This window comes from Epinephelus lanceolatus, chromosome 13 (assembly GCF_041903045.1).
Source record: "Epinephelus lanceolatus isolate andai-2023 chromosome 13, ASM4190304v1, whole genome shotgun sequence".
Taxonomy (NCBI): domain Eukaryota; kingdom Metazoa; phylum Chordata; class Actinopteri; order Perciformes; family Serranidae; genus Epinephelus; species Epinephelus lanceolatus.
The window spans coordinates 29,488,449-29,510,163 of NC_135746.1; the positions used below are offsets into that span (position 1 = coordinate 29,488,449).

Here is a 21,715-nt window from a genome sequence, read left to right on the forward strand (position 1 = left end):
AGACACGAACTGTTGAAGTTTTGAAGGTGAAAATTGTTTCTTGGAAATCAGTGCACTCTGTTTTTACACCGAGTCCCAACTTTTTGGGAATCTGGGTTGTACAAGTTAACAAATATTGTTGAAAAATGTAACTATAAGAGCCCTCATGAAGGATACCAGGCATATAACTGGTGTTAAAAGTAAATTATGCTGTTAAGAATTTGACAAGGTTGATTTATAGTAAAATGAAGCCTAATTTACAAACAAATTAGCCAGTATTAGCTAATATGGATGACATCAGCTAATGGTATGCATCAACATTACGTAACCTTTCCTTGGTCTCTCTCGTTGACCTTTTCTGGCTAAGCTCATTTTTCCAGTATTAGATAATTCAGGTATAAATTATACTGGATTTACTGGGTTTAAGGGAGATTTAGCTGGAGTTCCAGTAGTCGACATGACAAATGAAAACATGGCTCAGTTTTCAGGTGAATTCAGGACTAAAAAAGGTAAAATTCCTGAAGAGAGGCTGAGCTGGAGACAGTGTGACGGCGCAGCTGACATAGTTTGACTATTTTTAGAAAAGTTTAAACCTGGAAGTTGCTTTGATTCGGTTACAGAGGTTTGTGTGTGTGTGTGTGTGTGTGTGTGTGTGTGTGTGTGTGTGTGTGTGGTCTCCCAGTTGGAAGGCAGTGATTACACTGACTTCAGAAGGGGCAATTTACTTTTCATAACAACCTTCACAGACACACACAGATGCACACCAAGCGCACACACAATTTGATCAACACCAATCACACTGCAGCAGCCGTTAGTAAATGATAGACTTCTACACACACACACACACACACACACACACTCACAGAGCCACTTCCTCTGTAATTGGTCTGTTTATCCCTGCTCTACTATTTCATGACTGTAGTCTCGACATAATGCAGGCGTCTCTCACAAACACACACACACACACACACACACACACACACACACACTCTTTGATTAATGGTGTGTGGACCAGATTTGAGGGGGCGTGGCTCATGTAGGAAGTCTTGTGCGACCTATCACAAGCACAGTTGTGCTCTGTATCCTCTTCAACATGGTGGATCTAACGTAGTGTCTTACATATTTTACATGTGATCAATAGTGCATGCAAAACATAAAACGTATAAATGGTTTAGGTTATGTACACTTTCTATTTCAACATTTTGTCCAAACTTAAGTAAGAGAGGGGAGTTTTCTTTTTTAGAAATGATCTGCTGCGATTGGTATAAACTCTAGAGCTATGTGGACAGAGAGCCAGTTTTCAAAGAGCGGATTAAACTGGTGCATAAGTAGAGCATGAAGGTGTTTGTCTGTGTTTATGAAAAGGAGCAGGATCCAGAGCTACACCCTCTCATCTGAGCCAATACCCACACTTAAGCTTTGCAAGTAGTCCAGAGGCTGTTTATAATGTTAAAGCTGTTTTCATTGATTTCTTTTGTGCACTGATTAATTGTAGCTATAAACACAGCTGTCAGCCATTAGGACTGTGATATCTTCCTCACTGTGTTGACAGGACAGTGAATCCCAGCAGTTACTTAGTGAACTACAGTTTAAGTCCTGTAATTATTCTTACTTTTTAAACTACCCTTCAATCTGGGAAAACTGAGTGAGAGAATTGGAGTGTATTTAGTTTTTGGACTACTTGCTCCTCCTCCTCATGCTTCATATGGTTGGGGAACCTGCACTATAAAGGTAAAAAGTTTCACCTAACCAGAGGTCAGAGGTTTGATCTGTTCACATCTACTTTTCCATCTATCCAGCTCATGGTGGCTGTGTTGTCTTCCAACATTCCTCCCCTGCGGTAACAAAACTGACCTGCTGACAGAAAAGGTTTAAAAATGTCCCAAATTTGTATATAGACCTGCTTTTATTCTGTCGCTGAAGTCGCTGCTGAAGGCCTAAAGCTGTACCTGCTTTATAATAAAGGTCTTACATAAGTCAGCCTGTAGAAAGCTTTACCTGAAGCTTAAAGGAAAGGTCCACATTTTTAAATCAACCACACCTCCTCACTTAGATAAAAGTTTGTGTCTCTTCCTTGCTCAGAGTTGCTCTGAGAACTTTCCTAAATCACTCCTAAGCTAGGACTCCTTACTAAAAGCTAAGCTTTAAGCTAAGTTAGGAGCTCTCTGAGAGTGTTCTCAGAATGATTGTGAATACGGCCTTTGATTTATACAAACAAGAAGACCCCGGTCAAGCATTTTGTGCATTGTTACTTTTATGCTATTGACATGGCTTGTATTCTGGTTGTCAGCGTTGTAGCCAAGATGTCAACTGTAATGTAGCTGTCACTGTTCTACCGGTGCGGTCTTGTTTTAAGTGTAGTCTGTTTTGTCTTGTAGTGTAGATTTATTGTTGTTGTAGCAGTAATTGTTGTGCAGTTGTTGTTTTGTTTGTTTCTGGGTGTTCCTGCAGATCACAAAAAAAAAACATCAACTCATTGCAATCAATTCTGCATTTACACAACAGTGCTGTCCAGACATAAAAATACAAGCTGCGATGTGGACATACTTTTGTGCAAGTCTGACATGAGCATATTTATTTTGGAGTATCCTTTGTCAGAATATTTTTTCATGATGTGGGAAACCTCCATCGCTCTCTGTCTCTCTCTCTTTCTTTGTTTCTGTCTTTCTCCCCACCCAGTCACCCAGCCCTGCTCAAATGAGCCCATCTGTGTATATATGTGAGTGTGTATGTGTGTGTATGTGTGTGTGTGTGTGTGGGGGGGGGGGGGGGGGTAGCCATTATGTGGTTTTCATTCTTGACTTGCTTCCAGTGACCACAGGTTCCTCTGTGGTCTTCCCCTTTCCCCTTTTTATCCCTCCTTCATTCCTTCCCTCCCTTTTCTCATCCCTCCCTCCTTTTACTCCACAGTCTGGTCTCAGACGGAGGGAACACAACACCAGAGGACACTCGTTGAATTCCCCCCAAGGCTGTTTAAAGACACGTCTAAGAGGTTTCATCCTCACTCACAGTTTGTCCTTCCTGTCCATCTCTCGTTTCAGCCAATGAGGAAAGACCCGGAGGTTGTCACGGTAACCCTGAAGAAGCACAACGGCATGGGCCTCAGCATCGTGGCTGCCAAGGTAGGAAATACCACCTGGAAGTGTGTGTGTGTGTGTGTGTGTGTGTGTGTGTGTGTGTGTAGAGTTAAATCCAAACTACAGCAGATCTGAGATTTGTCTGAGCTATTCAGGAAACTTTTTTTTAATAAGAAAACTTCTCTTTCAAGGGAGAAGTCTTATGTTTTTCAAACATTTTCGAAAGTAAAAGTGTAAAGGATTGGCATGAATTTGACAGGAAATCCAAAAATAACTTGGATGTTTTTATCTTGGCTGTCGAGACAGAGTGTGTTGGATTTGTGTCAGTGTGTGTGCGTGCCTGCGTGTGTGTGTAAAGCTGAGCGACACAGTGCTGACAGAAAAGGCTGCTACTTTAAATAGGCTGCTTTCATTGTTGAGTCTGACAGCAGCCCAGAGACTAAACAGTGACATTGCAAAGAAACCTCTGGATGACTGCTGGATGAAAACATGGTCCATTTAGTTTGCTGTTGGAGGGGCAGTGGGTGTGTGGAGAGTGGGGCTATTCATCACTGTCTGTCCATGTTGTTTATTTGCTCACACACCTCTGATGGATGGCAAAACCTGGGGAAATTCTTCATCTCACTGCTGTGTTTCAGTATTAAAGGAAAGTGCAAAGATGCACCAGAAGGGCATCTGCAGTGTCAGGAAAAATGTGTGTTGTCTCCATGTTAGCTGCAAACTTGGCGAACATACCTCACTGTTTTTGCTTTGAAAACTTTTTTATGCCATATTGGATTTGATTAAGTGAGTGGCCTAGAGGAATAAAGATGGACAGGAGATAAATGTGATTACATTAAGATGAGTGCATCTTCAAGAGGTTTCACTCTGCCAAGCGTTGAGTGTCTGACACTCAAGAATGTGCAGTTTAAAAGAAGAGTAACAGCTTGTCGATGAGAAATCTCAAACCTCAGACCTCAAGCAAACAAAATCATTATTATTGTCCAAAAAAATGACAGATGTGCTCAGTGGTGGCATCTGCTGGGTGAAATCAATATTGCTGGACACAGATTGCCTTCTGTAGGCAGCAAACTGGTAAACTTGATTATGTCAGCTTCATTTTTCACAGTCTACCTTTTTTTATTATTATTAAACAATAGTTTAAATAGTGACTTGATATGAAAAATACAAAGTGGTGACATGCTGTTCATGTCCTAAGCCTTTAAAAATGTAATGAACAGGATATTAAGAAATCTAGACCCTGAAGTTTCTACAAAAAATACCGTTGTCCAGATGTTAAAAACCAAATCAGTATAACTTACGATACCGAATTAGCTAACAAGCTAAAAGTTTAAAACGTCACTGCAAAGTTAGGGCTAACATAAAGCTCATATGTAAAGCTGTTTTAGGTTTTTATCAAGTTATATCAAGGTATAGCAGAGAATAGACACAGACTTAGAAATGTTAGGAATATAATGAAAACATGTAAAACAAATGCCCACCACTCAAACGTCCATGAAACAGTGTCCACCAAATGAGAGAGCACAACCAGGATAAATCCAGCTTTCATCATCCCACCTAATCATCAGTGATTAAACAAACATCTCCATCATCTACCACCAATTTTACATAACATCCTGTATCATCAGCTGTCTCTTTCTGAGCATTTAACAGTTTGACAGCATCATGACAGGACAGGACAGCATTCATAGAAGCTCCACTTTCAGTTGCAGACTATTGGGTATTTGGTTTGTTTCATTTGAGTTTTACTTTCTTTTTCCCTGTGTGGATTCACAAAGGTACACGGCAGGAAACAAACCCAGAACAAATAAAAGTTATACACCTTTGAGGCACCACCACCACCACCCTTATTGCTTGGATTAAAATTTAAAACAGCGAAGAAAAATCCAGCACAGTTGGATTTCCACTTTGACTAAAACATTTCCTGTACGGGAAACCCTGCATTTACAGGACAGACAGGTTATGTAATTTTGTTTTAAAGGGACAGTTCACTCTAAATTCAAAAACACATATTTTTCCTCTTACCTGTAGTGTTTTTAGTCAGTGAAGATTGTTTTATGTGTGTATTGCAGAGAGTTGGAGATATCGGATGTAGAGATGTTGGCCCCTCTCCAATATAAGATAGATGGCACTCGACTTATATCTGAAAAACTCAACAACAATGTCTCTTTCCAGAAATCATGACCCAGTTACTCAAGATAATCCACAGACCTTGTTGTGAGCAGTTTCAGTTAGGAACTAGCTGCCAAATTTATCACTGTGCTGAAGGAAACATGCATCTACTGCATCTCTAACGTTACAGCTCAGCTAAGTAGGACACCATTAACATCTTGTGCTGTCATGAGCACGAGCCTCTCATTCATGAGTAGATGCCTGCTTCTCTCTGCACGGTGATACATTTGGTGGGTGTAGTTTGGTAGAAAGAAAATAGTTCCAACATGAAACTGCCCACAACAAGGTCTGTGGATTATCTTGAGTAACCAGGTCATGATTTATGGAACAAGACATTGCTGTTGAGTTTTTCAGATGTATTTTTTTGGCGCTTCGAGCACTACAAGCTGAGTGCCATTATATTCAAGAGAAGACAGACATCTCTACAGTCGATATCTCCAACACTCAGCAACTCACACTAAAACAGTCTATTGATAATCATCCCTACAGGTAAGAGGAAGAGTATGGATTTTTGATTTTGGGGTGAACTGATGGTGGGTGTCCCTCCCTAACATGTTAGAGGTCTGTGATGTTAATGTCTTTTCTGTTTACTTCTTCTCTTTCATCAACCAATAGAAAGACTTGGGTGTAAGGTTTTGTCACTATGTTTTGTTATCAGCCATCGTAGGCGAGATCTTGTTGTGTTGCATCCTGTTTTTGTGCTTTGCTGATACTTTTTTAATGATAAAGGTGTGTGAGGCAAACCGACAGTATTTGTTCTCTGTGCGATACATACGGACTCTTTCTCTCTTTCTTCAGAGTAGAGTGAGTTTCCTGCTGAAGGCGAGAGCTTTCCTGTGCGGCTGTGTGCATGTGTGTGTGAGTGGGAAGGAAGGATGTACTGAGGAAACCTCCTTGCTGTTTGTTTTCAAAGCTGTGTGGACGTATGAGGAGGAGAGCAAGCAAAGAAGTGTGTGTGCGTGTGTGTGTGGGATGGGAAAGGCAGGTAGAGAGAATTTTGTCAAACAGCTGCTTGAATTCTCGGTAAACTGGGCTGAGCTCTGTCCTGTTATATAACTGGGAGAGTGTGTGTGTGTGCGTTTGCCTGGCGGAGCTGCAGCAGCGCTCCACCTCACTCTGACCAGCCGGCGTCCTAGCTGACACTTCACCTCTGGATTGCTGCCTGGATTCTCTGTTTCTTAACAAACACGCGTCAATTAGGAACTCGTGGAGGAATTTTTCTGCACTTGGGAACATTTCAGGAATTTACTGCATCTTTTTTAACCACATGTACTGGGATCTATACAGCTTTTCAAATACACAGTACTTATTTTTATAGGCCTTTTTTTCACTAAACTTTTTAAAATGACCTACAGTAAACTTCCACTACTTTATGCCACACACGTAGGAATCTACATAACTTTTTTATCCCGCATTTCCAGCAGTAAATAGTGATTTTAAACATAGACGTTCAGCTGAATGGATTAGTCCCAGCCAGTGTAATTGGGAGGTTCTGGACTTGTTGGTGCACGTTAGCAGGTTCAAACGCTCTCCGGCATAAAAGGGGGGGTGTGTGTGCATTTGTGTGCGTGTCCCAGTCTGGACGTCCCGGCGTAAACTGGTCTGGACAACGCTGACGAGTGGCTGCAACATGTGGTTTTCTGTGGTGGGCAGGAGAGACCAGGTAACAGTGCTTTAATGGTTGTGTGTGTGTGCAACAACACCTGTGAAGTTGAAAGAAAGTCTTATTAACTTACATTTCTAGTCACTTCTCAAAGTTTCTCCATCACGTGCGGTCTTTGGTGTTATTTTTGAATGAGTTAAAGACTATTTGAAATGAGCGTGTGGATGCTTTTGCACATACAAGCCAGATAAAGAAAGTGTTTGTTCTGTTTGCTCATTATTTTAAAGCCCAAGTTCTTTTGTGTCCTCTTCATATTGTGATTCTCTTTGTTGCTGTCACTCCTAACACACTGATGTTATTCAAACGCAGAGGTCGAGGGTGCATAGTTTATCATGTGTGTACCGTTCAGTGTGATGGCCCTCTGGTTTGTCACTTATCACTGTTTGCTCTCAGGAGCATTCTGCTAATGGTTAAACTAAGGTACACAAAGGAGACACAGATGGTTAAAAATGCACATGCATTTTGGGCTTTGTGCTCAGTGAGGTTAAGCTGTTTAATTATGTGTTATTGCTGTAGTCTTTATAAAAATCCAACTTCATCTCGTTGTTGGTTGTCAGTTGTTTGTTTTAAGCCCTTGATTACTGCAGAAATATGCATAAATAGTATTTTATTGTTAGTAATCTCCTTATTTTGTGCTTAGAATAAATGTACTTGATGAGAGGCTTTTTCGTTTTGATTGCAATCAACATTTTTGGCAACATCTGACGACTGTTCTCATAATTAATGAACAAAAACTCAATGAAATGACTGTTTGCAGAGTACTACAGTTTAAAAATAGCAGCGTTTATCCACAGTAGTAAAACCAGTTTGTCCAGCAGTTGTTGCAGTGATTGACTTTTAACTTCATATTAAACATGACAGACACTTGAAGTGCTATGTTCATGTTGTTAAGCCCTTTGTCTCTCTCTGTGGAGCAAAGTGGAGGAGTTTGCTGTGAATTAAAACAGATTTGTATCCTTAAAAATAGCAACATCAGTCAAACCTGTGTGTGTCTGTGTGAGTGTGTGTTTCATGGTATTGTATTCGTCAGCTCCCAGCTGTCCGGAGGAAAGTTGGGAGTTGACGAAACTCCTGCCCTCCCTCTCCCGCTCTTGTGTCAGTGTGTTTACTCATGTATCTATTGCAGCAAAGAACAGAACATTCCTTCTGTACAGATAAAACAGCCAGAGGTTTCTCAGAGGCACGACAATGTTTCATACAAGAGAGAACGTCATACCACACTCATTTATAAATCTTGTCATGTACTTCTGCTTTGGTTAATGGCCATCTCATCTGATAGAGCAGCACTTGGATGTGTAAGATGTATACAGTATATGACAATAGGCAATGGACCAGAGCACCCTGTAATGTGTAAAGGCCTGGAGTAGTTGTACTGTTTGTAATTAGAGACACACTGTGTGATTGTGACCAAAATGGGACTCTGGATCTGAAGTACCGTGACACGAATAACTTAGGAAAACTGCTCTTTCTGTTTGCATAATGTGTTTGAAGTATTAGTTGTGTGTGTGTTTGTTTGTTAGCTTATTGAATGGCACTAGCAGTGGAACAATAATATGAGAGGGTTACCCCCTGTGAGGACTGAAACAATGGGAGGATGTACCGCACACACACATGCACTCTCTTTCCTGTAAAGCTGCAGCCAGGAGGTGTTTACAAGGTGTGTGAAAGAGAATGTTTGTATGTCTTGGCGTTCATTTTAAACGCCACCTTTTATCTAGTGGAAGAATCACAATTTGGCAGGATTGTATGGAAAAACTGGGACATACTTGCAGGGAAGAAGTCCTGCACGTCGCTCACTAGCTGAGGCATTTCCTATCTTTACACAGCAACTTCCATGTTGTTGTTTGCCTCTATTTTCGAGCCGATCTTTGGTTGTCAATCTGAATGGCTTCCGAGGTTATCAGAGGACATGATGAAACAGCGTTTTAATCATGAAGTTCCCTCAACTGTTCCCAGTGTTTCCCCCACACAAAGGTGATTCTAATATCAATGATTGGGAGGTAAAAGATAAATTAACCAAAGTGATCTTGATAAGGATCCCTTAGTTTTGCTTCCACTTCTTCCAAAGAATTGACCTCTTCTTGTTGCTGGCCGACATATACACCAATCTGTAGTATCGGCCTTTCTGATTTATTACTTGAGTTGTACTACCACTGGACAACTCTACTGCTTATTTCTTTGCTCCAGTTGCCAACAGCTGTCAGCTTTGAGCACATCCACCGTCACTCCCTCTCAACCACACGCTACATGCTGAGCTAAAACCCAAAGGAGCTACGCTACTTTCACAGCATGACCCATCGTTTTCAATTCATTCATGTGTTTTTATCCAAGACGCAATGAATGTTCTCCTGCGTTTTATGTTGTATGTCGTTTATATTGACTGCCGAAATCAGCCCCTTTCCCACTGCACAAAAACCCCACCATCACGTGCTAACATCTGGCTTTTTAATGTAATGGCCAAGGTTACAATCAGCATTCACATTGGAGTCGAATAACTCTGCAGTGCTCACAGGTATTAATGGACCGCAGCTCTGATTGGCATTGATGGAAACACAACACTCAAGTAAATACGCTAATTTTAGCTCGTTTACTGGTGAGATGCATTAATGGACCACCACAAAATACTGTCCGTCCAAGAAAAGGAATAAGTAAGAGCTATATAAAAAGGACGTAACCACCGTAAAGTTTCCACAGTGCTCCATGCTGCTACTGTTTACTGACCTGTTCTCTGGCTTGTCTGTGATGTCGTAGGTGACTCCCCAAAAAAAACTCTCACACACACAGACATGCTTGTCTACTGGTTCTGTTCTGGCAATCTATCACCTATTTTTAGCGGGTTTTCCCTTGTTTAAAAAACCTGTGGATGCCGCTAATTTGGGTGAAAAGGGGTAAGTGTCTTTTTTTACGCACTGCACTCCATTTTAGCGTAAACAGACACGGGCAGAGCAAAGCGAAGTCTTTGAGAGTAGAGCAGAAGTTATAACATTACTTGCTCATTCACTTTCTCAAGCACTGGCATGATGAGGCAACTGACTGTGTTTCCTGTCCCCGGGCCATCAACCATTCCTCATTGTTGGACCTGACATAACTGACTGATTGGTGAGAGAGTAAGCAGCATGGCACATTTTAGATAGAACAGTACCTACAGAATGCAATTTAATGCAATGTTACTATGTTCAAATTGCAATTTTGCAGTTTTTATTACGCAAGTTGACATTGCAATAAGGGAAAAAGGATATACTGTGCAGCCCATCTGCCCGACTGTGTTTTGACCCATTGTAACAATAGCTTAGGTTGATGACAGTTTGATGACAGTTTTTTGAATACCCAGATATGTTCCAGCAAACAGCACATGTACAGTATAATACATCAACTTCTGCTTATTGTAAATGTGAACAAGATGGCAGTGCAGGTGTTTTCTAAAGGAAACTCCACTGTGTGAACGTCATCCCAAACAGCTGCTAGTGGTGAAACTGAAAAGGCATTGGCATAACATTGGATTTATCTTTATTTTAACCTATTACCTCCTGTTTCTAAACTGCTATGGTTCTCTACAAGTTTGATTCAAAGATTTGTAGGATTGTTGTGATGGAAGTGTCTTGACAGGAGGAGGAAGCCTCCTCAGATTTATTTTTGACCTGTGGGAAGTCTGTTTTTCCCTAGATTATGGGTACCTCTTTCTATTTCCATGCATACTCAGTGGCATGGAGTGTGGACTGCAGCATGCACACATTTGCAAGCAGGACTGTCTTTAACTGTTTGTGTGAACTGTTTTTATGTAGACCAGTTTTAGAACTGGTCTACATAAAGCAACCAAAAAGTGCACTTTACAAAGCAGCAATGTCATGTGACTGTGGCAGAGAAAATGGCTTAAATTACACTAAATTAACAAATTAATAAGTCGAACTGGTCAATATATAACTACAGTTGCACTTTTACCGATTATATTTAATATCTCCCATATATCCCACGCCTTTCATTGTCAACTTTTTTTTTCAAGTGAGCCATGTATCTTCATCTCAGCTTTAGTTTTGGCGCTGTCAGAAAAAGACGGCATCAAAGCCTCTGCCCACCCCCACAGGTGTTGCCAGTTATTTTGGCAGATCAGACGTCTTCTCAGGTTAAAGTTGGGTGCAGTTATAAACTGCAAATTTGCTCAAGTCATGAAATTGCATTTACTAAAGAATCTCAAAGGATCTGTCCGTACAGATGCAACAATTAAAATAGAAGAATCAAGGAGATGTCAGTCAACAACAGACTGAACATGCCCAAAGAGTCCTGAGAAGATATTAAATCCCCTAAAATGACAGAAAATACCTGTGTAGGTAAGCAGGGCCTTTGAACACCTCTGGTTTAAATGGCGCCTTTTTGGATAAGTGTTTAATAACCTCAGAAAGGCTCCAGAGAGCAGGTTGACATGTATTAACGTTGTAATCTTGGTGTGTGTGGGCAGCCTGCTGCAGCAGTAGTTTCTCAACCGTGTGGATCGGCTGTAGAGGTCAGTTTCTCAGCGTGTGTCAGCCACAGAAGGGCTCAGGAGAAAACTGTCATGTCACTCTGACTCCGCTGTCCAGACAAACACTCAAAGACCAGATGTATAATTTACATTTTTAGAATTCAGGTTCATGTATTTACATGGGCTGCGTCTTGGAGACTTTGGAGAGAGACTGCAGTGTTTCTCACTTGATCAGAACTCATTCAGATAGTTGGTGATAGTTTATGATAGCTGGAACAGGTAGTTAGCCAACAGGGAACCCGTTGGCAGTAATTTGATGCTATTGGTTAATCATTTGCTTTATTAATAGAGCAAAAATTGTCTTGATCCTGCTGGGGTTTTCAATTTTTCTGTTTTATATCATTGCAACCTGAATATCTTTGGGTTTCGGACTGTTGATTGGACAAAACAAGACTTTTGAAGATGTCCATTGGGCTCAAGGAAATGTGATTCACCATTACACTGATCGATTAGTCAAGAGAATAAGGGACAGATTAATCAACAATGATATATCATTATTTGCAGCCCTACACATCACAGAAAGCAACGTCACATATGTGCAGGTGGTCGCACAAATACATTTGTCTGACATTTATTTTCTCTTAAATGAGACATTAGCATACATCTGAAATCATATTCTATTTTAAGGACCATTATTTTCTTACTTTAATTGGCATTAAAAGGTCATATCAGGGACACCGGATTGATTTTCAATTAGTTGGAATGTTCCTGAGCTGAAAAACATCCACAAAAAAGGAATAATATCATTGATAACTAACCTGGAAATCCAGATGCCCCGTCCCCAGCAAATTGAAATTTGCACTGCACAGGAATCTGGCCCCGACGAGCAGAGCCCGTTGAATCGCAAATCGGACCAATCAGATCAGTCTATCTGACAGAGGCGGGCTCTGGGCGGGTGTAACATGATGAAGACAGCGTTGCACCGTAGGAGTCGAAAAGCAAACAGCCAAGATGACAGCTGCTGAAGGACCGCGTCCATTCAATTTAGCTTTGGAAGAAACGCTAAGCCAGCTACACCTATCTTTTTCCTTGAGAGAGGAACAGAAGACTGCCCGAGAAGCCTTCCAGGAAGGATGTTTTTTGCCGTTTTGCCGACGGGATACAGCAAAAGCATAATATATCAGTTAGCCCCACTGTTGGGCAAACAAATGGGGCTTAGTGCAATGAATACGTCACCTTGTTTTTTGCTCTGATTGGCTATTGGACTATCCAATTGCGTGCTCAGTTGGTGCCGCCCCTTGGGTAGGAAGGGTGTATCGGTGAGGGCCAGACTCAAAATCTTTCTAGATTTGAGTCTGGATTTCCAGGCTAATTGATAACAGCAATGATAATAACTTTATTTATGTAGCACCTTTCAAAACATCCATAATAAGTGGTTCACACACAGGCCAGATGCTTGTTTTTCACAATAAATTTTTTTCTACTGTGGCAAAAGAGAGCTTTCTTTTTGTATCACTTGGCTTTTTCTGTAGCTGTGGTTGTGAGCTTTGTTGAAAACACTTCATGCAGCCACTAGTTCCTTCACTGTCTTGTTCTCAGAGGGGGATTTCGAGTGTGCAGCCAGCCAGGCTTACCTCAGGAAATTGATAGAATGTGACATTGCTGTCCGCTTCAAACTTATATCCAAGTATAATTTAAGTGCAACCACTTCAGGATGTGAGCAAGATTTGATCAGACAGTATGTCATATCCTGACATGGGAGAGGTTGTTCTGAATTTGTTATTAAAAGTTATGGAGTTTCCATTTCAAATTCGGTGTGGGGCTTGTTTAAAAAAAGCTGACTCCTTCAGTTCATTCCTTCCCCTAATACAGACTTGGCAGCTTTGATTTGTTGTCAGGGCACTTTAAAGGAACCAGCACTGTCCATTAAACCACAGTAAAGCTCTCCCTAAGGTATTCCAGCTATTCTTATAAAGTACATCCATAAACAGAGCCACGCATACTCACAGGAAACATTTTGTCTCTTTCAGTAGATGCTTTGTAATGTGATGTCTGAGTGAGATTGATTTGCAAAGAAAGGTGTGTTTTTATATCAATCAGTTGATGATCAGTCGACTAGCAACACATCTGGTTTCACTCTGACCGGCACCCCAACATCCAGCTAGCTTCATTAACGCAGAAAACCTGCTGTGTGTCTACATGTGCACATGTTTCAACATGTCTTTGCAGTTTGCCTTTACATTTCTTCTCTGACTTGGCATTGCAGAAAGTCTGTATATTTAACAACACATGTAGAGATATACATTTTGCTGTCACAGTTACGATACATTTTGTGTATTTGAGCCCTTTAGCTGCTAATCAGGGTGACAGAGAAAAAGAAATGTAGAAAACAAACTACACTTACATCAGATTTTTTCCCCCACTTTTGTGACATTCACAAAATAAACTGGCCATTTGAGCTTTAACATAACAATATCAATGCCCCTGACCACAACAATGATTGGCTAGTAGTGTTGCTAATAGCATCCCCTCTCTTGACATACCATGTCTACAGATAATGTCTGGAACTAGATCAGAATAAAATTAATTGCCAAGTAGGTTTTCATATATAAGGAATTTATTTTACCCAGGAATACAAGCCACTATAAATATGTACTATATATATCCCTTTTAAAATTAGATTTATGCAGAAATGTACAAAAATATTGACTAGAGGGTGTGTACAAGTTCATAGTTCAGATAATGTGTTCGGTGTCCAAAAGATGAGCATTGTGGCATCACACCTGGAAGCAGTAAAGAGCTGTGTAGCTTCATTATGCCAAAAGTTGCTGAAGCAGTGAGGAGGACATGTACCTCATTCATGCTTCAACAGTATCTCTAATTGCAAAAACCAACACAAAACCAGATTATTTTTTTTACAAAAATACCTAAAGGTACCTGCCTCATACGGACATAGAATCCTTTCATATAGTCAAGACAACAGTTTTAAATTGGTCTGTTTGAAAATTTTATCTCAGGTTATATTAAAAACCTTTTATAAAGTTTTGGTCTACTGTAACTTTGCTACTTTCTCTGTTTGTTTAACTTCCACTGTGTTAGATGAGCTTTACAAACTCAAGTAAAATCAAACTGATGCAGCAGACGTGCTCCAAAGTACATTTGTAGTACCAATTTTTTAACTTATGTGTCAAGCCCATGCACAGGATAATTACTGCTAGAAGCGGTGGCCCCTCTGAACCCTCTCTGGGACCCCTTTAACTTGCTAAAACGCCCCTCTGAACCTCCTCAGGGGTTTTAGGGAATTCCCACAAGTGTCTCTGGAGCCTGATTTGGCGCCCCAATCCCCCATTCTGGATAAGTGCATGAAGCTGCGGCTCCATCTGAAACAAGAGGCTCTTTAATGTCTTCTGTAATGTACAACAGACATAAAACAGTCAGAATGATTCACTGTTTGTCTCTCATCTTAATGTCACACGCAAGAAATTCGTGCCGGCATGAATCCAGCCTCATTATTACATGTACACGCACACAAAAACACAGAAAGCTGAAGCATTTTGGGTCAAATAGTTTGAAGCCTGTCTCTGCTGCTTTTATACTGGTGAAACTGGGACACAGTTCTGTCGATGATGGGGAATGTAACAAATGCAGAATGTATCTCTGTTCACTCAGTTCACATCGTTAATAAATGGAAAATGGATTCGGAGAATAACATGATGGAAAACTATTTTGATCAGCTGAATAACATTGAAGCAATACCAATAAAAATGCAAGTAATTTAAAAAATTACCCCTTCTAAACTCTAGCTTTCACCACAGTCAAAACACAATTGGAAGAAATATGTGCCGCAATGTGAAAGCTCAGGAATGTATTTGTTTTATTTAGATGAAGGCAAAACAAAGCTCATTGTTATTTTAGAACAAACTGATCATTTTGAACCCAGATTTTTATGTCCCCGCAAATTCAAAAGTTGTTTCCTGCTGCAGGAAAGCAAACAGAGTTCTCATGCAAAGAGCCAAAACTCTGTTGTGTACATAATAACTGAAAAGTATTTAGAAAACCCAAATTAGCCAAATCATAGACAGAGTAATAAAAGTATCTCTAAACAAGAAATGGTTGAACTGGTATTTTTAACAGCCAATTTTCTCTTAAATCAGATTTTTATCTTGAGTAACTCTCACCCACAGGTCTATTTAGCAGCTGTGTGGGAGCCTTTGATCATATCACGAGTGTTCATGTTGAAATTTTTATTCTTTATTTATCATCTGCTTTGATGTAACAGTTTAGAACAGCAACTCAATGGACATGAGGTTATTTTATCAACTGCTATTTCAATTTCAAGACAAAAACTTATTTTAAACCCTTTTTTTTTACCATTCAAAATATCTATATTTTTAAAGGTCTATTGTGTGTAGAATTTAGTGACATCTAGTGGTGAGGTTGCAGATTGCAACCGACTGAAACTTCTTCCATGTGCCAAGTGTGTAGTGGGCCTTTTTGAAGCTGCATCAGTGATGGAAATTCTCCAGGTGGTCCAAAAGCCAGGCCGCCATGAATTATAATTAATTAAGTAGTAATATTACCTTTATTAATGCCAGCCACAGTCGCTGGAAAGCTCATCAGATTACAATAGGCAGGTGTCCTGTTGAGCAAAAACATTAACTTATATTGATGAATTATTTTTTAATTAGTTAATCCTGTGCAGATCTCATTACTTACTAGTTATATCACTAAAAATTATTGTTATATACAGCTGGAAGTACAGACAAAAATGTGATATAGTTGGTAATAAATTCATGTACTTAATAAATAAGTGTAGGCCTTATTGTCCCTACTTGTTTTCTGTCATTGTTTTACAAGTATTACAGTGGGGAAAATGTAATAAATTTCATTCTTTATTTCAAAAGGTCTTTAAAGTCTTTAATTCAATTTAGTGAGTACTACATTAACCCTATAGTTTGTACCAGCGTCTCATCTTCTGCACTACAGCTGATGAAACAGTTATTACAAGTGACCTGCAAACAGTAAGAGCTATTAACCTGAGTGTAACCTCTGCCTCTGCTTTACAAGATGTGGCTTCACACACACACACACACACACACACACAGTGCCACGTTGCCAGGTCTGACGAATGGCAACAATTAGGAGTCTTTTTAATCCACTCCACAGTTTTATGAGTACGTTTATAGGCATGCTGTGATTCTTAATGTCTAGGTAGAGTGTGTGGGTGTGTGCCATCTAAACCTGATTCTGTGGTGTTTTCTGATTAGACTTTATACCACCTAAAACCTTGCTTCAAAAGTAGAAGTAAGTCTCAAAGTAATGAAGAGATGTCTTTCTGTTGTTACTTTTTCTTTGCTCTTTGTTGCCATCTGCACATCAAAGAAAGAGAATTTATAAATGAATCTTAACTTAAGATAAACCAAATCATGTTTAGACTCTTGAAGTGTTGGAAGTAAAAACATTTCAGTTTCATGTTTAGCACAGCGGAGCCTCTTTATGAAAACAGACTTCTGAAATATTTTTCTGGTTTCTGTTTCTGCCATTGCACAAACTCTGAGGATAAACATGTCAAGATGGCAAAGAAAGCGTGTGATACGTCTGATAACGTGCCAGAAGTTTTCTGCACTGTAAACCACCTCCCCACTTCACAAGAAAACCACACACACTTACAGACGCTCGGGCTTATGTGTGCTGCTGCTGCTCCCCTTTTTATCTGTGTCTCTGTTCTTTGTTGCTCTGTTGCTTCTTGCTAAAGAAAAGCTTTTGTTGAAAGAAAATATTATGACATAAAATAAACAGACTCCTGAGGGGAGATTTGATTGTTCCAACAGCAAATATTAGTATAACACAGCAAAGAAAACTGGAATATAAGAGGGGAAAAAGAAGATGAAAGCAGTTGTGACTGTTGGGCTGCTGCTGGAGCTCTATAAAAGTGTTGAAATGTTTCAATTTGACATGTTGCTGAACTTGTTACCTCAGATAAAAGAGACTCAGTGCTCAGGAAGCAATAGTTTTTCCAATCAGACCCTGGTCTGTTCAGTGTCAACAGTCTTGAATAGCTGTGTATAAAATGTGTATGTGTGTCTTTAAATTCCTGGTGGTGTTCTGGTCCACATTATTCAGTCGGTGCGGCTGAGTGTTACTGGTGTTTCTGTATCAACCATTTATGTCCTAAGATAGTCACTTTGTGTCAGAAATGGTGTTTTAAATTTGTGCCTTGCTGGAGAGACAGACTGTGGGATCAGATATTTCTGAGCTCTGTATCCGTGTGGTCCAGACATTATGGAGCATGTTGTAAACATTTTCAAATTAGAAAGAGTTGGATAGAAAGCCTTGGGATGTCCCTATAAATGAAATGACTGTCTTCCACGTTGGCACACTACATGATGCAAATTTTTTGTTCCTACTGCACCGCATCGTATGGTTTGGGCGTGGATTAATATATTGTAGTTTGATCCAAACAAGTTGTGTGGAAGCCCATTTCTGCCACTCAAGTTTTTGTATTCTTTTTCTAAAACAGGAACTACACCCGTTTTCAAAAATCATGTTATTCAGTTATTCCAGTCCAAAAATAGTAGTAGTCATGAACAACTCTCTTCCAAATCCAAAAGCTAGAGTGCTAAAACTCAAATTTGTGATGTTATAGGGTATGAAGTCTGGAGCTGCTCTACAGACAATGAATGGCAAAAGATGTTCTAGATCAATTGTTCCCATTTGGACCAGCCGTGGGGTCCAGATTTCTCTTAAGTCATTGGTTTAAGGTCCACACAGTTTAATATACTCAGTGTCAAGCTTGTGTTTGACCATGTCGTTGAGCTTGTTTACTGTCTCTGTCAAGTAGCTGTCCATTAGTCACTCACTGTACAGCAGGAAACGGCACTTCAAATTAAAAGCTCTGTGCCAGAAATTCACTCAATATAAAGTGTGTTTTTTGCAAAGTTGACACATTCGCGAGTAGGGATGCACTGATCTGATATCTGGATCGAATATTGGCCCCAATATCATCAAAATTGATGGATCAAGTGTCGGAAAATGCAACCTATACCTGAGGCGATAATTTGAGAACCACTGTTCTAGATGACACTGAGAGCACCTGATTATATGGACACATTTTCTGAGAACACAACAGTAGAATAAAGCTTCTCTTGGTATAAATGAAGAAAACATAAGGTGGGTTCACAAAATCAGTCTCCCATTCATTGTCTACGGAGCAGCTCCAGACTTAATACCCAATGACATCACAAGTTTGAGACTCACTTCTCCGCATTCAGGCTTTGAGAGAGAGTAGCTCATGTTCACAAATATTGACTTAACTTTCCTGGGCCATGGAAATAACATACTGGAATTCTTAGTTTAGGTGGTGTTTCCCTTAAAGGATTTTATTCCTAGTGTCTCATGACTATAAGAGTATTTTTCCACACTTAGTATCTCATAACTGTCTGTTGTTTCTTAGTATGTCTGGAGTATTCTTTTCTTCAACCTGATTTAAGCAGTTGGTCAAGAGATTTGACTGATCTGCATCTCTGGCCTTATGGAGAAACCGTGGCTGGTCTCACGTCATCTTCCTTGGTTTGGGTCCCGATTTGAAGGCTTGAAAGTCTGCTTACAAATTTAAAGATGGAGTCAGAGATTCTGGAGAAAGATTGTTGATATTTGAACTCAATACCCAAACAAATACACCCCTGATGTCATTGCTCCTCCAGAAGCTCTGATGTTATTTATGGTTCAGTGCTGTCATGGAGTAGCTCTGTTCCTTGTGGGTGAGGAGTAGCCAGCATAGCGTTGTGTAGCTCTGTCCCAGCTGCTTTGTTTCCCTTTTAAGGAGCAGGTCTGTGATCGTATTTTCCTTCAGCCTGCACTCCGAACGGACAGCTTGCAGATAATGAGGATATATTAATTGAATTTGACTGCACCTTTAACATACATTTCACTGTTGTTCTACTCTGTGCGTACGCACACGTCATGCTTTCCTTATCAAAGTACAGGTATTTCCCATGATGCAAGGAAACAATGTTTGTATCCATCACAGTATAACATTTCAGTACGGGCAGATGAAGTGAGCATGAGCAAAACCAGTGTGTAGGTCACAAAGACGCCACTACACTGAGTGTGTGGGCTGTTTTGGTTTTTGTCTTACTTATGTTGTCTTGCTAACAATACAAGAAAGCCGCTTGTGGTCTTTTTTATGATTTACTCACTTTAATTTCTCTCAAATTTGCACGTGGCCTCAAACAGATCTCAGACTAACTTGTTCAGATGGATTTGGGTGAAACCCAAAGATCAGATTTTAAATTTCATGTTTAAAGTTCATGTCACCACATTTTTAGACAGCAAACTAACACACACTCACACTGGGCTCAGACCTGTTCAGTCGCCTTTTTGTGGAATAAGCTAGAGTTTTTATATGTTTCTTTTATGTTTTATTAATATGTATAGTGTGATATGTGTGTTTTCTCGTTGGTTCCTTGTTTAATGAATCTTTTTCCTTCTGTCCCTTTCTCTCTCTAGGGTGCTGGTCAGGAGAAGCTGGGCATCTACATCAAGTCTGTTGTCAAAGGAGGAGCAGCTGACGTGGTGAGTGCACACACAGAGACTGGAGCCATAACAGAGAAGAATGTGGAAAAACACACACAGTGACTCATTCTGTGGTATCTGTGTGTTTGTGTTTATACAGGACGGCCGTCTGGCTGCAGGTGACCAGTTGTTGAGCGTGGACGGGCGTAGTCTGGTGGGCCTATCACAAGAGAGGTAAAGACCGACATCTGACTAGTGCTGATAGTTTGAAGGTTTTGTTTGTCAGCTTCAGTGCTCAGAAATCATCTCATGAAATGCCACCTACACGGCTTCTGATGCTGATTTCCATTTGCACAGTTAGAAATGGGTAAATCCCAGTTGACATGTGTAAATTATAATTAAACCTTCATGGCATCCTTATGAAACACCAGGGAGGAGAAGTGGGTGCACATGGTATTTTCCTCTTTAAACGCTCAACCACCCACTGCACAGTATTGACGTATTTATGGTCACGCTGATGACGAAACTTGAGTTCTATTTTGAGAATTGAAAACATTTGTAAAGTAAATTATATTGATGTGACATCAGATACCACATCTTGAGGGAGACCTCAGGGTTGACACATCTTGAGGTTCTTGCATTGAGACAGTTGCATCCCATTTGTCCCAAAAAAAATACTAAATGTTCCGAACATGTCTGGGACACATGCAGAAAAAAAAGGGTGTGTATGTTTTGGAAACAGCCGTGAAGAGCTCAGCGGCTAACGCCCCGCTCAGATTAATCCAGTTATTCCTCTCTCCATCAGCATGTACAGGCTTGATGTTCAATGTGTGTCAGCTTCATGTCAAACTGGATTTACAAATCATTTGTTTGATTGTTTTAGCGTGCAGCAAGCAGGAGGGAGGGATTTGTTTTATCAGAACATTTCCAGGACAGAGAGAGTTAATCAGATTACTTTACTGTACATTTCTGACCTCTGTTGTCATAGTATCATCCTGTGGTCGTCTCCTCCTCTACAGGTTACTCCCAGCAGGTTAAGATAAAGTTTGATTTGCAGCCTTTAGATCTGGTATATGTTAAATCCTGTGATATTTCCAAATGTGGCTTTAGAGCCTGTTCTCTGCTCAGCATCAGGCAGTCGATGTTGCATTCCCCAAGTTCCATCCAATCGAACACACATGGCTCATTACCTTGTGTGATCTGCCCTTCAACTATTTATAGGATTTGGTTAAAGCCTTGTGCACATGTGGCTGTTACAGAAAATAACACGGGTTCTGTGTGTGTGTGTGTGTGTGTGTGTGTGTGTGTGTGTGTGTGTGACACAGCAGGATTGTACCTAAATTAGAGTGAAGTGATTCTCTGGCAATGACAAATATAATCCCTGCCTCCTCTGGCTCATAATAATGGTCCTCCAGTTTATTTTTCCACATGTTGGGATGCCAGCAGACAAAGGGTGTAACAGTATACAGGAGTCATGGTTCAGTGCGTGTTTTGATACAGCAGAGAAAAATCAAATGCATAAGGATATATTTAGTTTTATCTATTTTGAATAGACAGTAGTGCAAATGTCAAAGATAGAGTTAGTGCATCTGCTGAGAACTGAGGGAACACTTTGCCCATTGGCAGCCTTGGTGACCTGTCCAGGGTGTACCCCGCCTCTCACCTAATGTCAGTTGGGATAGGCTCCAGTCTCCCCGCGACCCCCAAAAGGATAATTGGTTAATGAAAATGAATGACATCGAATAACAAAAAATAAAACTAGTGCATAAGAAAGAGGTTTTTTCCAATAACATTAGTTCCACCCTGGCTGTGTTTAAACTTTCAAAGTACCTAAACATTAATTGGAGATCGGCA

At 40.2% G+C, this 21,715-nt stretch overlaps 1 protein-coding gene across 25 annotated transcripts in view; it reads left to right on the forward strand.

Moving 5' to 3' along the window:
• The window catches only part of afdna (afadin, adherens junction formation factor a), a 133,802-nt gene that overhangs the window by 84,259 nt on the left and 27,828 nt on the right, over window positions 1-21,715 (forward strand). For all 25 annotated transcript variants that reach the window (XM_033648473.2, XM_078173961.1, XM_078173966.1 and 22 more), the window contains 3 exons: window positions 3,021-3,101; window positions 19,856-19,921; window positions 20,022-20,095. In XM_033648473.2, coding sequence (XP_033504364.1) covers window positions 3,021-3,101; window positions 19,856-19,921; window positions 20,022-20,095 — 221 coding nt within the window. The remainder of the gene's footprint in view (window positions 1-3,020; window positions 3,102-19,855; window positions 19,922-20,021; window positions 20,096-21,715) is intronic.